General features: G+C 41.3%; 2 protein-coding genes across 8 annotated transcripts; both read right to left on the bottom strand.

The window, feature by feature from the left end:
* Nucleotides 1-4,145: 4,145 nt before the first annotated feature.
* On the bottom strand, nucleotides 4,146-5,883 carry LOC135672647 (uncharacterized). The gene is made up of 3 exons (XM_065181143.1): nucleotides 5,518-5,883; nucleotides 4,951-5,289; nucleotides 4,146-4,876 (listed from the first exon to the last, which is right to left on the bottom strand). The coding sequence occupies exons 1-3, from the start codon at nucleotides 5,809-5,811 to the stop codon at nucleotides 4,367-4,369; spliced, it is 1,143 nt and encodes a 380-aa protein (XP_065037215.1). The 5' UTR covers nucleotides 5,812-5,883; the 3' UTR covers nucleotides 4,146-4,366.
* A 1,137-nt stretch (nucleotides 5,884-7,020) lies between these two features.
* LOC103982535 (uncharacterized) lies at nucleotides 7,021-14,487 on the bottom strand. Of its 7 annotated transcripts, none has more exons than XM_065179589.1 (6): nucleotides 14,333-14,487; nucleotides 11,159-11,218; nucleotides 9,457-11,057; nucleotides 8,641-8,754; nucleotides 8,302-8,451; nucleotides 7,021-7,532 (listed from the first exon to the last, which is right to left on the bottom strand). In XM_065179589.1, exons 3-6 carry the CDS (start codon nucleotides 11,053-11,055, stop codon nucleotides 7,392-7,394), a joined length of 2,004 nt encoding a protein of 667 aa, XP_065035661.1. In that variant the 5' UTR covers nucleotides 11,056-11,057; nucleotides 11,159-11,218; nucleotides 14,333-14,487; the 3' UTR covers nucleotides 7,021-7,391. The 7 variants fall into 7 exon arrangements, with proteins under 7 accessions (XP_065035661.1, XP_065035669.1, XP_065035677.1 ...); XM_065179597.1 differs by having other exon boundaries at nucleotides 14,329-14,478; XM_065179605.1 differs by having other exon boundaries at nucleotides 11,159-11,247; nucleotides 14,333-14,477.
* Between the last annotated feature and the right edge of the window lie 1,545 nt (nucleotides 14,488-16,032).

Below are 16,032 nucleotides of genomic sequence, written 5' to 3'. Positions count from 1 at the left end.
TCTATCTACTCAATCCCCCATCTCTCCACACATTTGCCCATGTAAATTGCTGTGTTGATCTCTATCTTCCCATCCTTTTGCTTACAGGTTACAGTGGTTGCACCTACCCTGCAACTCCCAGGTATAAAAATCTCTCTCTCTCTCTCTCTCTCTCTCTCTCTCTCTCTCTCTCTGAACAGTATATTATTCTGTCTGATATCTTCTCTCTAATTGCTTTTTTTCCTCCAGTGCTGCAGGCACAAGTTCTACATCAACGACAAGCACCCCAGGCACGACAGCAAGCAGCATCACCCCTACCAATGGATTACTAGGAGGCCTGGGGCCCTCAAGTGACATCTCCACTGACATCGACCATGGTGGCTTCCTCCTGAAGGCAGGGATGAGTTCCCTCCTCATTGTAGTTTGCTAAGTGATGGCTTGGTTCGGTTGACCCACAGCTACATCTCCCTTGCAGCTTTAGTGACGCCTTTTGCAGAAGGTATGTGATCCTGTTGTTGTGTCAAATGTGACTGATGCAGCTATGGTTAATACGATCTCGTTCGATTCCGAAAGCGCAAGTCCATCCGAGGGACCCACGGAGGTTACATGGGGATATTCCGAGCAGGTAGTCGAGCTGGCAAGCGGGATCCTGAGGTGTTGTTTGTTTGCAGAGGTTGTTGATTTGAAGTCATCCCGAGGAGCGACTTCTTTGCCAAGACAGATTCGATATCGTCTCGAGGCACGCTTTAGCTTTGTCTAGACACAAGCGGCCAACATCAGGGAGATATCCTGACATGGCCCTCTGATGATTAAATTAGTAGGAGAGTGGGAAAGAGTTCAGTAAAGTTTAGCTTGATTTTACCTATCTCCTTTAGGGTTAGGGAGTTGACTTTTAAACTTGGACGAACAATGACGAACAATAAAGTTTAGCTTGACGATGGGTTAAGGTACCCTCTACGTTGCCCGAGAGCTCAATAATGACAATGGTTGATGAGCACGCTCCTTGTGGGTGGCATTAGGAAAGGACGATCGTGATGATATTATTTATCAGGATTTTGAGCCTGTTAGGGATAAGTAGGGGATGATCCCCTGAGTCAGTCGTTGGTAAGAGGAGTAAGAGAAATTGAGCCATGTTGCCATGGATTAATACTCTTTAGCATTCGGCGTGCAGTCCTTCCTGAAACTATGGTTGGTGGAGAAGACGTCAGCTTGCTTATAGGAGACGACTTCCGCGAAGGGAAGAGAGAGATGGGTCTCGTTGTCGACCTTTTCTGTGATAGGCAGGGGGTGGTAGATCATGCTCCTATCATCGGTTGCAGAGGGAGATTGCGGACCCTTCTACCCACGTCATTGCCAGGGTGGTCGAGTGAGTTGACAACGTTGTTATTTTCCCTTTCATTCATCCCTCTTGGAAGGGGGCAACGAGGAGTCGATTTCCTTATATTGCGATAATAACGGGGCAATTGCTTAAACGAAGGAACTCTGGTCTCATCAGAAGTCCAAGCACATTCTAAGGAGGTTCTACTTGATCAGAGAAATCGTAGCATATGGTGATGTAGTAGTGGAAAGAGTTCCATCAAAAGATAACATCGTAAATCCAATGATAAAGTCATTATCTTAAACTGTTTTGGAGCGTTATAGGAGTCCGATGAGGATCAAACACATAGGTGTTTGGTTTTAGGTCAAGTGAGAGATTGCTAGTTACAAATGCCCTACAAGATAATCATTTGAGTGATAACACATGTGACACGCTACATAGTCTTTATTATTATTATTATTATTATTATTATTATTATTATTATTATTATTATTATTATTATTATTATATTTTTTTACTTTATATTACCTGATTGATATATTATGATGTCTATGGATCTGTGAAATGAGTATTAGATCATGATGAGATATTAATAATGAGACTAATTCGCCTATAAACACAAACCATAAATATTCCTGATTATAGGTTACTTGAAAGGGACATTGAGATAACCGGAGAGATAAATGTACTATATACCTGTCCATATGATGAAGCCAATTGGTCTCGCTGCTTGTGAGGAGACACTAGTGATATAAGGCATGTGTTCATTAGAAAATGAGTTCACTGAATGATCCGCTTACATAATGCTAGATAGTTAATAATACCTCATCATTTGACAACGGTTTCATGGTTCTAGTTATGTGTCTAATCCTCATACTTAAGAGTAAATTTCGTATGGGCTTGATAGAACCATGTATGATATATGGTCTTTGTGATATTAGATGAATGAGAGATTATAGATATACTGTAACTGAAGGTAAACAGGTCTAATGGATTAGATTCTCATATACCGTCTGAGGACTATGGCGTAATGGCATAGTACGTCCATAGTTGATAAGTTGAATAAATAATCATGAGATAATAATTCACCGAATAAGAAGTTCTGACAGGTGTAACTTACGACTAACTCAGTATTGGGCCTAGATGGTCATATACATATAGTGAATAATGTGACGAATAGAGGATTGTATATGTGATATCTAATAAGCTCTTGTTTATTAGATTCATTAGGTGAGACTCAATAAGAGCATAGAGTGGATAATTGGATAAAGATCTAATTTCCATTAAGCTAGGAATAATTAGATAGAGATCTAGTATCCAATATACTAGGGTAATTGGATGGAGATCCAATAACTAATATTGTAGGATCCATTAGGGTTAGCAATAAAAGCTCTTTATAAAAAGAGATATAGGACTAAAAAGACTATAAGGTTGGACCCCTTAGTCACCACCTCCCCAATTCATCTTCCTACTTCTTCCTCGATCAACTACCGCCTCTTTAGTGTAAGAGGGCAGCAAGAAGGACTGCCTCGACTACGTTGGTGGTGGTGCAAGAAAACGAGAAAAGAATGTATCGCGAGAGAAGGTACGTCGTCGCTTCATCCATCATGTGGATCATCGCTAGAGAGGAGAATGCAATATCTCCTTCATCCACAGACTAAGATATGCAGATTAAGGATATATAAGTTCCCTTATGTGAGATCGTCTCACATCTTATGCAGTTTTTGGTTTCACGAGTTTTTCGCTCCCGATCGTCGCACGCGATTTGAAATAAATCTATTTTTTAAAAATTAATTTTTGTTTTATTTTTTCACTGTGCATGTGATGCTCTCCCAGGTTTCCCAACAGGGAGGATGTCTTAACCCAACCCCTCCGATGATTAAGTTAGTAAGGGAGTGGGGAAGAGTTTAGTAGAGTTTAGAAGAGTTTAGCTTGATTTTGCTTACCCCTTTTGGTTGGGGACTAGCTTTTATACTCGGGCGGATGGTGGTGTGAGGCCAATGACGGGCAAGGGTGCCCATTATGTCACTCGGGAGCTCATTAATGATGATAGCTGATGAGCACGCCCCCATGTGAGTGGCGTCAAGAAAGAACGTCGTCAAGGGATTGTGCCCTAAGCTAGTCATTTGGTAAAAGAAGTGAGAGAAACTAAATCATGCCGGATTAATGCTCTCTAGTATTAAGCTTGCGGCCCTTCCCGAAACTATGGTTGGTGGAGGAGACATCAACTTTCTGGTAGTAGACAACTTCGAGGAAGTGGAAAGAGAAATGAGCCTCATTGTCGGCCTTTTCTGAGATCGGAAGGGGGCGATGGATCACGATCCATCCGTCAGCTACAGAGTGAGATTGTAGGCCCTTCCGCCCATGACATTGCGTGGGTGGTCGGGTGAGTTGGCAGCATCGTTATTTTCCCTATCAAAACTGAAACTGAATTCGTCTGATAGTTTGTCTGAGTCTTCAATCGAACTTGAGCGACTCGAGTGTGGTTCTTGAACTAAAATTTGTAGTTCCAGCTTGAGCCATAGTTCCAATTCGAATAAGTAATTCATGATTTAAAAATTTTATGATTTTTTACTTTTAAATTATGGTTTTTTTAATTTTAAATTAAAAATAAAAACACTAATGTTTTGAACCGGAATTATGGGTTAGTTTTGGTTCTAGAATCGGCGCTATGTAGTTCGGTTTAGATTCCCAAAATTTAGAAACTGAAATGGTAGATTCTGATATCGGGATCAGATCTACTAAGCTGGAGAAGACAAACATTGAAACGCTAACGCTAGATTTGGATCCTTGTGTGGTGAATCATAGCTCAAATAAATAAGCATTATGAGAGTCTGCTTCGTGGCCTCACTCATCAAGCTTTGCGGCAATCATTTTATCGAACACAAGGAGATGGATTGCCTTTCGAACGTCAACATTCTTCCTCTACTTCCCATTCTCTCTCTTTCTCTCTCTTGTCAAGCGTCCAAAATCTCTACCTTCTATCCACCACCACCACCACCTTCGAGTGCAAAGAGAAGTAAAAGCGCGGAATCTCTAACAAAAAAAGATGGGGAGACATGGCTGGTCTCATCCTCCATGGCTGTCGTCGCCATCTTGCTCCTTCTTCAGGTTGGCAGGTGGTAAGAAGCACTCCGTGGAGAGCCCCCATAGGTTGAAGTCCACCTCCTCGATGGTCCAGGACTCCTCCATCTTCCTCTTGTGGTTCACTGACCCCTCGCCGTATCTGAACAGCGTCACCATGGTCCGGCCGGCGTGCGCGATGTTGATGCTGTTGATGTAGCGATAGTCCTCGATAACGGACTCCATGCTGGTCTCCCAGAAGATGCTCTCCCCGCGCCGGCCCGCCTTCATGCGGAGGAGATGGGTGTCCTCCAGCTGGATGAGAAGGCCGGTGCGCTGGCTGAAGTAACCCCAGATCTTGTGGTGGATGATGTCGAAGGTGGCGGCGCTGCGAGCTCTGAGGGTCGCCGGGTTCGCCTCCAGCTTAAGGATGAAGCACTCCTCGCCATTGATGATCTTCTCACCGATGCAGACTGCGTCGGAAAAGAGGTTGGCCGTAGACCTCGGATCCAGGCCCTGCAGAATCCATAGTTATAGGGGAAAGTTCATGGCTATCAGCAACCATCGGAAGAGATGATCAGGAGTCTAACCTGCAGAGATCGGCGGAGAGGGCGTGGAGGGCCTCGCGACGCGTGGGACTGCTCCGAGGCCGACTGCCTCCAGGCCACCTTACCGTCGCTGCCGGCGCTCATCTTGCAGCCGGCCATGATGAGCTCGAAGTACCAGACGTCGGGGTTCTTCTGCCACAGGACATACCCGCCGATCTCGCCGCTGCCCTTGGCGGCCACGGTCTGGTCGCCCACGTGGAACTCCGACGCGCTCATCTTCACCTTCCCCACGGCGTACATGCTGTTCACCGACGTTAGCGCCGCTTGCCCTCCAGTGGCCGCGATGTACTGCTGAATGATGTACTTGGCCGTCGACGCTTGCTTCAAGAACAGGGGAACGTCGATAACCACGGTGTCATATGATGCTGGCGGATGATCATAAGACATGATCGAGAGGATGCGTTTCGGTAATGAAGCTGATGGTGGATGGATCAAGGAACAATACGTGGTGCAGTGACATGCACTTAGGTATCACGATCAAACGGGGGACATGCACAACACTACGTTACGTGATAGATATGGAAGGAGAGGGGAAGGGACGTAACTTACAATGGAGGAATCGCGAATGGAGCGGCTGAAGGCGCGGTCGATGGGGACGGGGCAGGGAATGAGGGGGGAGCCGACGACGTTTAGGAGGAGCTGGAGCTCGGCGCTGCGGCCGGAGAGCTCGGTGGGGGCGTCGGTAGCGGCCCTGTCGAAGGCCTGGGCCTTGAGCCACGTCCTCATGTTCTGCCACCGGGCGGCGCCGGTGCCCATGTTGGCGAACATCTCCTCGGGTATGGGGACCTCGAGGACGGTGTCAAGGGCATCTTCGCGGTCGAAGTTTGGGCACAGTTTTCTCATCACAGCAGAGATGGGATTGGATGGGAGCGGGAGGGGAAGGAAGGAGGGAAGCGGAGAGAGAGAGAGAGAGAGAGAGAGAGAGAGAGAGAGAGAGAGAGAGGGGGGGGGGGGTCGACCTTCCTTCCCTCCTCCCTTGGAGGCTGCTTTGTTGGAGGAATGCACGGAAGAGGAGGATGACGAGGAGGAAGATGGGGAGAAGGGAGAGAAGAGAGGGATGGTTGGCAAATGGCAATGTGGTAGGCTTCCCCTGGCTTTTAGAGGTGTCATCACAGACTCTGCTTCCTTACGCCTACTTTTGCGGTGAAAGGGTTTCTTTTCCACACGCATATAATATTAGCAATCATTCTATTGCTATGAATTAAAGTCTATTATATATATATATATATATATATATATATATATATATATATATATATATATATATATATATATATGGATAAAATAGAGATACCTTCGCAAACCTTGTCATGCTTCTGCAGTACCCGATTGGAGAAAGAAGAGGTCAAGCAAGAAGCCAATTAGTACAAAGAATCTATTTGCAAGAAACAGTCCGTTGGAGGGTCCGAGACAATATTGCAAGAATCTATTTTCTCTGGCAAATTCAAAAGTCTGAATTATAGTTTTTAATCACTATAGTTTTTAATAAAAACTAATATAATATTTTGTTTTTTTTACAAAAGAGTATATGATAAAAGACGATATTGGAACTTAGATACTTGAGATAAATTATTAAAATTTTTACCAACTAAATTAATACTTGATGATATATTAGACTCATTAATCAATCTAAGTAGAACCTCCATCTCATCCGATGTAAGTCTGAAACATCATTCAATAATTTCATATAAAAAATTTTGATATTCGAATCCCTTCGTTACTTATCCTTTATATAAAAAAAAAAGTATTAAATTAAATACTTAATCCTTATCTATTAAGATTATGCCAACCCTGTGGGCACCATTTTTTTTATCCCCCCTTATTTTACCATACCAACAAATGTATAGTTCTTCCTTTTTGTTGGATTTTTCTTTTCCTAAAAGTTGTTTATATTGCACACTAATAAATAAAAAATATTTTTTTTGGATAATTTCAGCTGCATGTTCCACGCCAATAGGTAACAATCATAGCTCAAAGAACATACTATTGCACCGATTACCATGTCACTCGCAGCAATGAGGTTTCTGACCTTCTACCCACTACTTATTGACATGAAAAATAGAAATATCTTGAAATATCAGAATCTCCACAAAGTAATTCTGTTTAACACAACAAAGCAATAAGTCAGCAACGTGGACATGCCAAAAAAAGAACCTGATCGATGACAAGATTACTCTTGAATCACTATATACCAGCAAAGAGAAGAAAGGAGGTGAAAAAGAATCATCACTGATTACAGCCGAACTGCAAGAACTAACTACAAATGCACATCTTCTGGAGAATGTGCTGTGGCAGTAGGTGTGGAAAAGCTACCGAGTAAATTTCTGTTGCTGGAAAAGAGCTGCATGGATAGCACACCAACCTTGGTAACTCGAGAATGCTGGTAAAGGCCATTAGATACCTTCATAAGATAGCTACGGGGATTATGCTACCGGCAGCAGCTTTTCTTTCAAGCGTGAAATCATTTTAAATGTTTCCTCTGCTTCAACCTGTTGACGAATGTCGTTCCTTGAAGCTCTGTCTGGATGGAATCTCAACAACGCTTGTTTATAGGCAGCATTAACCTGTAAATTTTATGGACAAACAGTAAGACAAACGATGAACATAAAGCCATGTCTTGCCACTACCAACAAACCTTGCAATTATAACTTCTATTATATTCTAAAGCACATCCCAACTCAACAACCATTACGAGCCTATCCTTTCTAAGTAACAAGCATTTGGAGGATGAATATGTCAAAATCATAAAACAACACACCACTAATTTTCATCAAGTCAAGTTTACAGGTACTGTACAGCACACACATTTTCAAGGTCATGTCTTGCAAACTGATGGTTTAACCCTTCAAAAATAAAAACCATTACAAGAAAGCACCTCCTGACAATCTACACAAAGGCATAACCTATCAAGGACCACAATCTACTTGTCACTTCAGGTCTCTTGGAATATAGACGAGTGTAAATGTAAGGCCACCCTGACCTAATTGGTATGAAGTCCTACTAAAATTAATGAAGAAATTAAGAGTTCACTGCAATTTATTTCTATTGTTTTGTATGATGCCCAGGAAAAAAAAAGGCTTCATTCGGGATCCACAAAAGAAGCTCTACCTAATGGTTGGTTCTGTAACAAGTGTCACGTTTAGTTTGAGACCTAATGCAAGACAACCTGAATATTCTTTTGTACAATACATCATATATAACCAACATTCTTCACAAAAGAGCAACACAAAATAAATAGCTAAATGATCACCATTCCATAATTCCAAAACCAGGACGATAGAACAAATAACTAGCATAGCCAGAAGAAGAATGTGATCACTGTAAGCAACAAACCTCATGTGACAAGGGAAATGGGCCCCCTTCAACATGGATGCCTAGTCCTCGTAGAAGTGAAGCCATGTCCCTAAATCTCCCTTCCATCTTGTCCAGTTCCCTTCTTACTTCAGCTCGGAAAAGTTCTTTTAGATGTATAGTTTCCTCATCCTGAATTTGACAGACAAATTAGTAAATGTCCACAATAAAGATGTCATTAAAGAATTCCTATGTTATCTACATCATAGACTAACACAGAGAAAATTAAGGATCAAATAAGAAGAAAAAGGAAATCTTAAGAGGAAAAGCATAAACAAAACTGTTGGTTTAGGACCATTTGGCTGCCAAACATTTGAATACCTTTCTTTGTGACTCCCTGATCTCTTCTACACGTTGCTTTTGCCTTTTCTCCATGTCCAACAACCGCAAGCTTTCGGCTTTTCTCCTCTTCCGTAACCTCTGTGCTTCTTCTGCCTGCAAAACAGAAAAGGAAACCATTTGATACCTGATGTACAAATACATTTGTATTAAAGAATACATGTGGTAAACAAAAGACAAAGACTACCTATTCTACTGCAGAAGCCCCATTGGGTTCAAAAATTGTTTGAATAACTAGTTCCTGCTAGCAAAATCATTTCTATCAAATAATACATGCGGTAACCCAAGGGGAAAACCTACATATTCTGCTACAGAAACCCCATTATGTTCAAAAATTGTTTGAATAAATAGTTTACTAGTAACAAAATCATTTGTATTAAATATTACATGTGGTGAACTAAAGACAGACTACATATTCTGCTACAGAAGCCCCATTATGTTCATAAATTGTTTGAATAACTAGTTACTACTAACAAAATCACTCAAGTAATGCAGTGATCAGTAGTTCTTATTACTAAAGATATAAAGAACTGTTTCCTCTTCATGCATGATTGAGAGAACTTGAAAAGCATAAGAGAACTAAAAGTACATATGCTTGGTGAGATAAGTCATCTGGAGGCAATTTGGGAGAAGATTTCAGGCATTGATAAAATTCCACTTGAACTCTACATGGATTGTTTGGGAGGAACTTCAGCAATTGATATTCAATTACCATTAACTATTAGGGAGTGATGGAAGATAGAAATGTCTTAAACCGGACTGAACAAAATTTGTAAGTTACAGAATAGGATGATAAACCTGAATCTGTATCTCCCGCTTCCTAGATTCCCATTCTTCTGCATTAGCACGTTTGTACTCCTCAGATTCCTTGTGCTTTTCACGTTCACCAGTTATATCACTTTGAATCTGAGGTACATTTTGCATTATCATATATTTGTTCTGCTTTCCAAGATCACCAATAACATCACTCTTAGACAGCGATAAATCTTGAATAGATGCTCCAGTTTCTGGATTAGTTTCAAGAGTTGAGTCTCCATGAATGGCATCAATGTCACAGTTGAAGCAACCACTGCCATCTTTCATTCGTAGATCATCATGCAGTGGTTCATTAAGTGGATGCATTTGTTCCTTGGACGAGTTCTCTTTTGCCTCACCACTAACTTCATGATTAAGAGGGGTTTCATGTAGTGATTGGTTGTAAAGCACATCTTCCTTCTGATTCTGAAAACCAACACTGTCTGAAAATAAGCATTCTCCATCCCAAGCTTCAGACGGTTTTCCAGGACAAGTTCCACCTTGATCCTGGTAGCTTGTTTCAACCCTAAATGCATCTGTGAAGGAAGATTTTCCAAAAGAAACTTCCTCAGCTCTCTCCATTAGCCCAAACTCATCAACTTTGGAAAGGATGTTGCTTTGCATTTGTACGTCTGGAGTAGAAACTTTGTTAAGATCAATAGTTCCCAAGAACTGGGCTCTGGGTAGACTACTTTCAGAAATTATGTTTCCCTTCTCAAAACTGGGCCCTTCAGAACTGATGCCAGTAGAGGAATCTGAATCTGCACTACAGTCTTTTCTGCTAGTACTACCCACAAAAGGATCTCCATTAGGTTCACTGCCCTTGGTCTTAGAGGTGAGGTTTGTTCCACTGTTTGAACAACTTGGACCACACTTGCCAAATAATCCTTTCAAATGCTCTGAACAGTTCTCATTTATAATGTCTTCCAAATCAACCATATTTTGGGTAGGTTCAGCCAATGGAAAACCAGGATCAGCACTTGATCCTGATGCACTAGCCTGATCCTCAGAACCAACTTGAACTGTTCGTGATTTTTTTTTTCTAAAAGCAGCTCTTTCCCACTGTTCTCGGATAAGTCCAGAAGAATCTTCCATAATCTCACAGTCAGAGTTGTCACTTTCACTAGTGTCACATTCTGAACTATCACTTTCAGATGAACTGCTTTCTGGATAATTAGGATATATACCATAGCGATTTCTAGGAGAACCAAAAACAGGATGCATTGTGGTTTTCCCAGTCATGCTAGAACAGAAACGACCCTCTTTAAGAAACATTCGACACTCATCATTATCGTTTTTTGTGTCCATTGTACAATTGCCAAACACAGAAAAAGCTCTGTTGGTTGAGAAATCCTGACCTGCATTATAGGGAGTGTCACCAATATCTCCCTCTTCATCATCGATGCGAATAACAGTAACCGGGCTACTACAATTGTTAAACCTAGAACACCCAGATCCTTGATGGGAAGATTCTGGGGCATCAATGATAATAACATCAGCTTTCCCTTTGTCAATATCAATGATCTCGATAGTCTTGCTTTTGCACCTTCCAAGGGTTCTCCTCCCAGTATGAGTTTTTGGTTCTGAATGTCCCTTTGACATATCTAAAATTACATGTTATCTTGCTTAGACAGCTAATTAGATACAGTGAAGCCAAAAATCAATAAATCTGTGCTTCTTTTGATACTTTCGACCAACATCTTACTATATGCTGAATTGTGTCACAGAACACAGCAGCATCTGGTTCTTCAAGAACTAATTTTTCCTGTCACCACAAAACCATCAGAGAAGTACCTTTCAGAGAGAAGATAATTGTATCAATTGTCAATTCTGTCAACCAAGATGACGCATTTTCTAAAATGCATATGAGTTCAACTTGAATAAAGCAGAGGTTGATTAAATAGAAGTCAATAAAAACTGAACCATAATAATTAGGATCACTCCAACCCTATTGGAATTGTGATAAGAATTCCACTCCCTTACTGTAGCATGTGATCCAAAACATAAAAACTGGGAATTAAATCTCATTATTGGCATGTGATCCTAGCATAGCAGGTTACATGAGATAGTGATTCAATATGAACCATCACCCAGGATAGTGAACCAAGCTAAGTGGTGTAACCCATAGCCATACCTGTAACATGAACTAAAACATGTACCAATCCCTGCAACCATCCAATGGTAAGCAAGTGAAACTCCACTAGCAACAAATATCCTATAAACTACTAGGAAGAATGTAGGATAATGATGGACAAGTACACAAAAATGAATGAAGAATGACCCTAAATAGACCGTTGACATATATAATCTTCTAGAAATAATCCTGAAGTTATCTTAAAATGAGATTGCATGCTATTAAAATCAAGAAACCATTATATGTTAGCAACAAATGTAGAAACAAGGTCTAACTGACAAATTTTAAGCTAATACTTCATCTAAGAAAAAGATCCTAAACAACTAAGATCACAAGTAATAATAACAAGACAGAACCATTCATCAACCAAATTCATTAACAGAAGAAAGAGCATAAGATTATGTGTATAAATTATAGATTTGACAGCCAAAAGAATGATATAGATGCTGGTATAGTAGCTGGTAATTGCTACCAAAAGAATGATATACTGCACATAAATAGCTAAAGTAAAGTCACTCTCTCCCATATACATAATTTTGGCCTCATGAATAAGGGTATAAGATATCTCCTGTCCCAACTTCAATTATGAGCCAATGCCATCAGCTACAAACTGATAAATATGTGGTGGAAGTGTCGAACAGGCACAATGCAGAAAACCCCCATTCGTAAGGGTGTCAATGATGACCAATAACCAGAAAGCTGAACCAAAAATTTTGGGTCCATCTGCAAATTAAGGTCTGATAAACTCAAATGTGAATCTGAAACCCACACAAATCTGATGATTATCGGATTCAGATCCTAGGTGAATTTAACCTGATAATGCCTCTTACATTGGTTCAGGAAAAAACTTTCTGTATGCCACAACAGAAGGAAGAGGCTAATAAAACAACAAAATATGTGAACAAAAGCAGCCACAACGGTACATGGCCAAATTAAAAAGAGGGGCAGGGAAAAGAGAAATGGGTTGCAAGCATAAGATGCAAGAAGAGCTCCTTTTCTCTTTTTTATAAACTAAGATGTCAGGCTGGTCTCAGCTAGAACAACCAAAAAACCTAAACTCAGTAGGTTTTGAGTCATTTATCCACAAAAAAAAAGAAATAAAGAAACATATTGGTTGCATCTTGAATCTCACTAAAATTTAAAACCACTGTCAAAAACATCCAACATGTTTATTTCAATTCGATGTGATAATAAAAATTTAGAAAACCCTTGCACAAAAGATTAACAGAATATCAACTACTCCTTTTTTCACCTTTTATACGTATAGTAAGGATATAACAGAAGCAGCAGCACACTCCAGGCAAATCAAGGCTATCAGACGCCAAACTTTCATGATATGGTATAGCGCACCAAATTAATATCAAAATGCAATTTTCAGATAATTCTATTTTTTTGCTTGAATCACAATTTCAACATCTCTTCCAAAAGTTAAAAATAAACAGCATTAAAAAAATCCTAGATTCGAGTTCATGAAACCTGACTTTAGCACATTCAAGCTGAAGACAAGTCCAACAGAAGTTGTTTTTGGCAGACTGAATATGCCCTATAAAAGCACAATGTACAACTCCTCAACTAAACCTTTGTATCCTTCCTGCCCTCCTTGGGATAGATTAAATGTTATTTAGATTGCAAGTAAATCCATGTCTACGATCTGCATTAACAACACATAAGTAGGTTCAAGGAGTAAGCTTTCCCTTTTTTGGCATACAAATGCGTTGAGGAGCATGGGCAAATGCAACATTCAACAAAGTTGTATTGCCCATCAAATTAACAGGATCTTTTGTATTTCTTAAGAGACCCCAGACTGATGTGGGAACTGATTGATTGGATATTGTAACTATCTGAACAGTACAATAACCAAGAATTAAGAAATATAGATGCTTATAAGTTGGAACAAAAGCCAAGACCCAGCTAAGCTTTTACACAAGTAAACCAATGCCACAACAATGTTTCCTTGTTAAAAAAGCTGAAGTGAGATACGATTGGCGGATTTATATTTAGCCTTCAAAGATGTTCTCTATTGTTGGTACTGTCGTAGCTTGATTACTGTTAAATCAGAAAAGGAAAACTACCACTGTTAAATCCCCAAATTTTCAAACCACCAGGGAATCACTATCGACCATATCAATCATCGAGCAGTCTATCGAGACATATTAGATTGAATTATAAGCCAAGAAAAGCATGTTGCTCAGCCCCATGAAGAAAATCGACCATTTTTGGTTCTCTTTCTCTATCCTTTCCTTTAACCAGCGGTTGATCATGTGCACGTCTTGCAAACCATAGCACCATGGTTAGACACAGCACATGTTCAATCTCGCCAGCCACCACAAAATCCCACCCTAACCCCATCTAAGCCGAACGAACATTTCGGGGCATGATTAAGATAATCGGCTCCCAGCGATCCCCAAAAGTACCTCATATTGATAACACCAAAACGCCAATCGGGTGATCGAGTTGCACTATACAATTCGCCCAAAATATCAAACGAAATTGCAAAGTACTCCAAGAATTTGATTCGGACCACCTTAGAACTCCGGCGTAAGAACCGAATCACATGGAAATCGCAAGAACCAAGGAAGAGACGAATATACTAGCGAAGTTCCAGAAAAATACTAGCGAAGCTATAAATTAGGGAAAGAACCAAGGAAGAGCCGAATTAGGGTTGAGCAAGAACAAGCTTTGGGGCAATCGAATAGTGAGGGGGGTCAGATCGAAGAGGAGAAGAACGAAATCAAACGAACCTACCGCCACGGGAAGAAGGCATCCGTTGATCCGCAGACTCGTGCACGAAGAAGGAGGAGGTGGTGCCTCCCAAAACTTCAAAGCGGAGAGCCGTAAGCAAAACGTTTCCCCATTTCGACCCGCCCTCGCTCTCGCTCCCACAACGAAACCGGAATCCAATAAGAAATTGAAAATGAGGAAAAGGAAAGGGGAAACGTAAAGCCGTGGGTCGGGGAGCGAGCGGATGGGATGCTCTCCAACACGCTCGACCGTCGGCCATTGTGGGTCCCATCTATCATGCGGCTGGTCGGCACAGGCGATTGGAGGAGGACGGTCGAGACGGGGAATTGGAGCGACAACAGATCGGGGCGGATTGGATGGGATCTATTCCCGGGTCGAAGGGAGTCCGGAACCCAAATCACAATTGATTCGGGTTCATTAGCGAAGAATAGAGAAGCGGCCAGTCGTTGACCAACCGACCCTGCCGCGAAGTTTGGGGGTTAAAACCTCGTGATTCGTGCTGGTACAGACGATAGGACGACTGCCCCTACCATTGTACTCTTTCTGGTAGTAGTAGTAGTAGTTCATTGCGTCCTATTATATACTCGTACGATGAGTCATTATCCACTCTCAATCATGGAGACTATTGATTCGTATGCTTTGGGTCACATTATGTTAAATCAACTTCCTCCTCTCTGTCAGTCTTCCAGATTAAGTTTGGGGCACGGCACAGTAATGGAAGATGTGAATCAAAGGTGAATCATTATGACAGCATGATGTTACTTTGCATGTATTAAGCTGAGTGAGTTTCCAAGTCACTCTCCATGAAGTGACTGCTGAGCTGCCATGCAAATTGTTTGTGTTGGTCCAAGTCACTGTAAATTGCCATATATTCGAAAGAGTGCTTCACGAGCAACCTTCCTTGGAAGGATGCACAACTGCTGCATCTGATTGGTATATGTATGGATGTATATATCAAGCACGCCGTAAGCTTTCACTTTGGCAAATAATTGAGGCAACTTTGCATGGCTTTCTATAGCTTCTGCAAAAGCATGATCTTTAGAGTCATCTTTCACTGCTTTGCCTTGGGGAAGTATATGCTTCAAGAAGTTCTAATCTGTATCGAACCAGCAGCCGGTGATCTTTACATTTGATGACAGTGTTGGAAAGATACATTTGACTCCATCAGAAATGGGATGACTGCAGAAGAGTGGCTATTGTAGAAAACAAATGAAAACATGCACCAAAAGCTGCAAGCAGAATCCACCAGTATCAAAGCAGCAGTCGGGGGTGAATGCTTGCATGGCGATGCCGCAGAACGCTTCCTTGCCAGCCGCATCTCTCTCCGTCCTCGAAAGATCTACCGACGACGACGAGCCTAATTAGTTTGTTACACGGAAAGTAGCCAGCCATAGCCAATCAGAGCCTCTCCTGCTGCTTCATTCTCGCAGCCACATACAAAGATCTTGCGGCCACTCACCTCGGTGTAATCCAATCTGTAGCGTCATATGTATCCTTATCCATGCCACTGAGGCTGTCCTCTCCTGCAGATTTGTGTACCCCAAGAAGGCTGCCTAACTCAAATTTTATATAATTTTCATACCAAATGGATTTAGAGATATTTATACAAAATCACTGGGAAGCAATTTGGATAATACAATTTCTAGCATGAGTTTTTTGGGGTAGAAATTTTCTTGAGTTATGTGATTGACTATACTGGTCAT

The sequence above is a fragment of the Musa acuminata genome, chromosome BXJ1-4, assembly GCF_036884655.1.
Source record: "Musa acuminata AAA Group cultivar baxijiao chromosome BXJ1-4, Cavendish_Baxijiao_AAA, whole genome shotgun sequence".
Taxonomy (NCBI): domain Eukaryota; kingdom Viridiplantae; phylum Streptophyta; class Magnoliopsida; order Zingiberales; family Musaceae; genus Musa; species Musa acuminata.
Note: the sequence above shows the minus strand (reverse complement) of the source record. Positions and strands in the feature narration are given on the sequence as shown.

Coding starts and splice junctions, on each gene's coding strand:
- LOC135672647 (XM_065181143.1), bottom strand. CDS start 5,811: ATGAGAAAACTGTGCCCAAACTTCGACCGCGAAGATGCCCTTGACACC. Junction 5,290..5,517: donor CCATTCGCGATTCCTCCATT/GTAAGTTACGTC, acceptor CTGTTCTTGAAG/CAAGCGTCGACGGCCAAGTA. Junction 4,877..4,950: donor CTCTCCGCCGATCTCTGCAG/GTTAGACTCCTG, acceptor TGGATTCTGCAG/GGCCTGGATCCGAGGTCTAC.
- LOC103982535 (XM_065179552.1), bottom strand. CDS start 11,055: ATGTCAAAGGGACATTCAGAACCAAAAACTCATACTGGGAGGAGAACC. Junction 8,452..8,640: donor TCAGGGAGTCACAAAGAAAG/GTATTCAAATGT, acceptor TGTCAAATTCAG/GATGAGGAAACTATACATCT. Junction 7,533..8,301: donor CATTTCCCTTGTCACATGAG/GTTTGTTGCTTA, acceptor TAAAATTTACAG/GTTAATGCTGCCTATAAACA.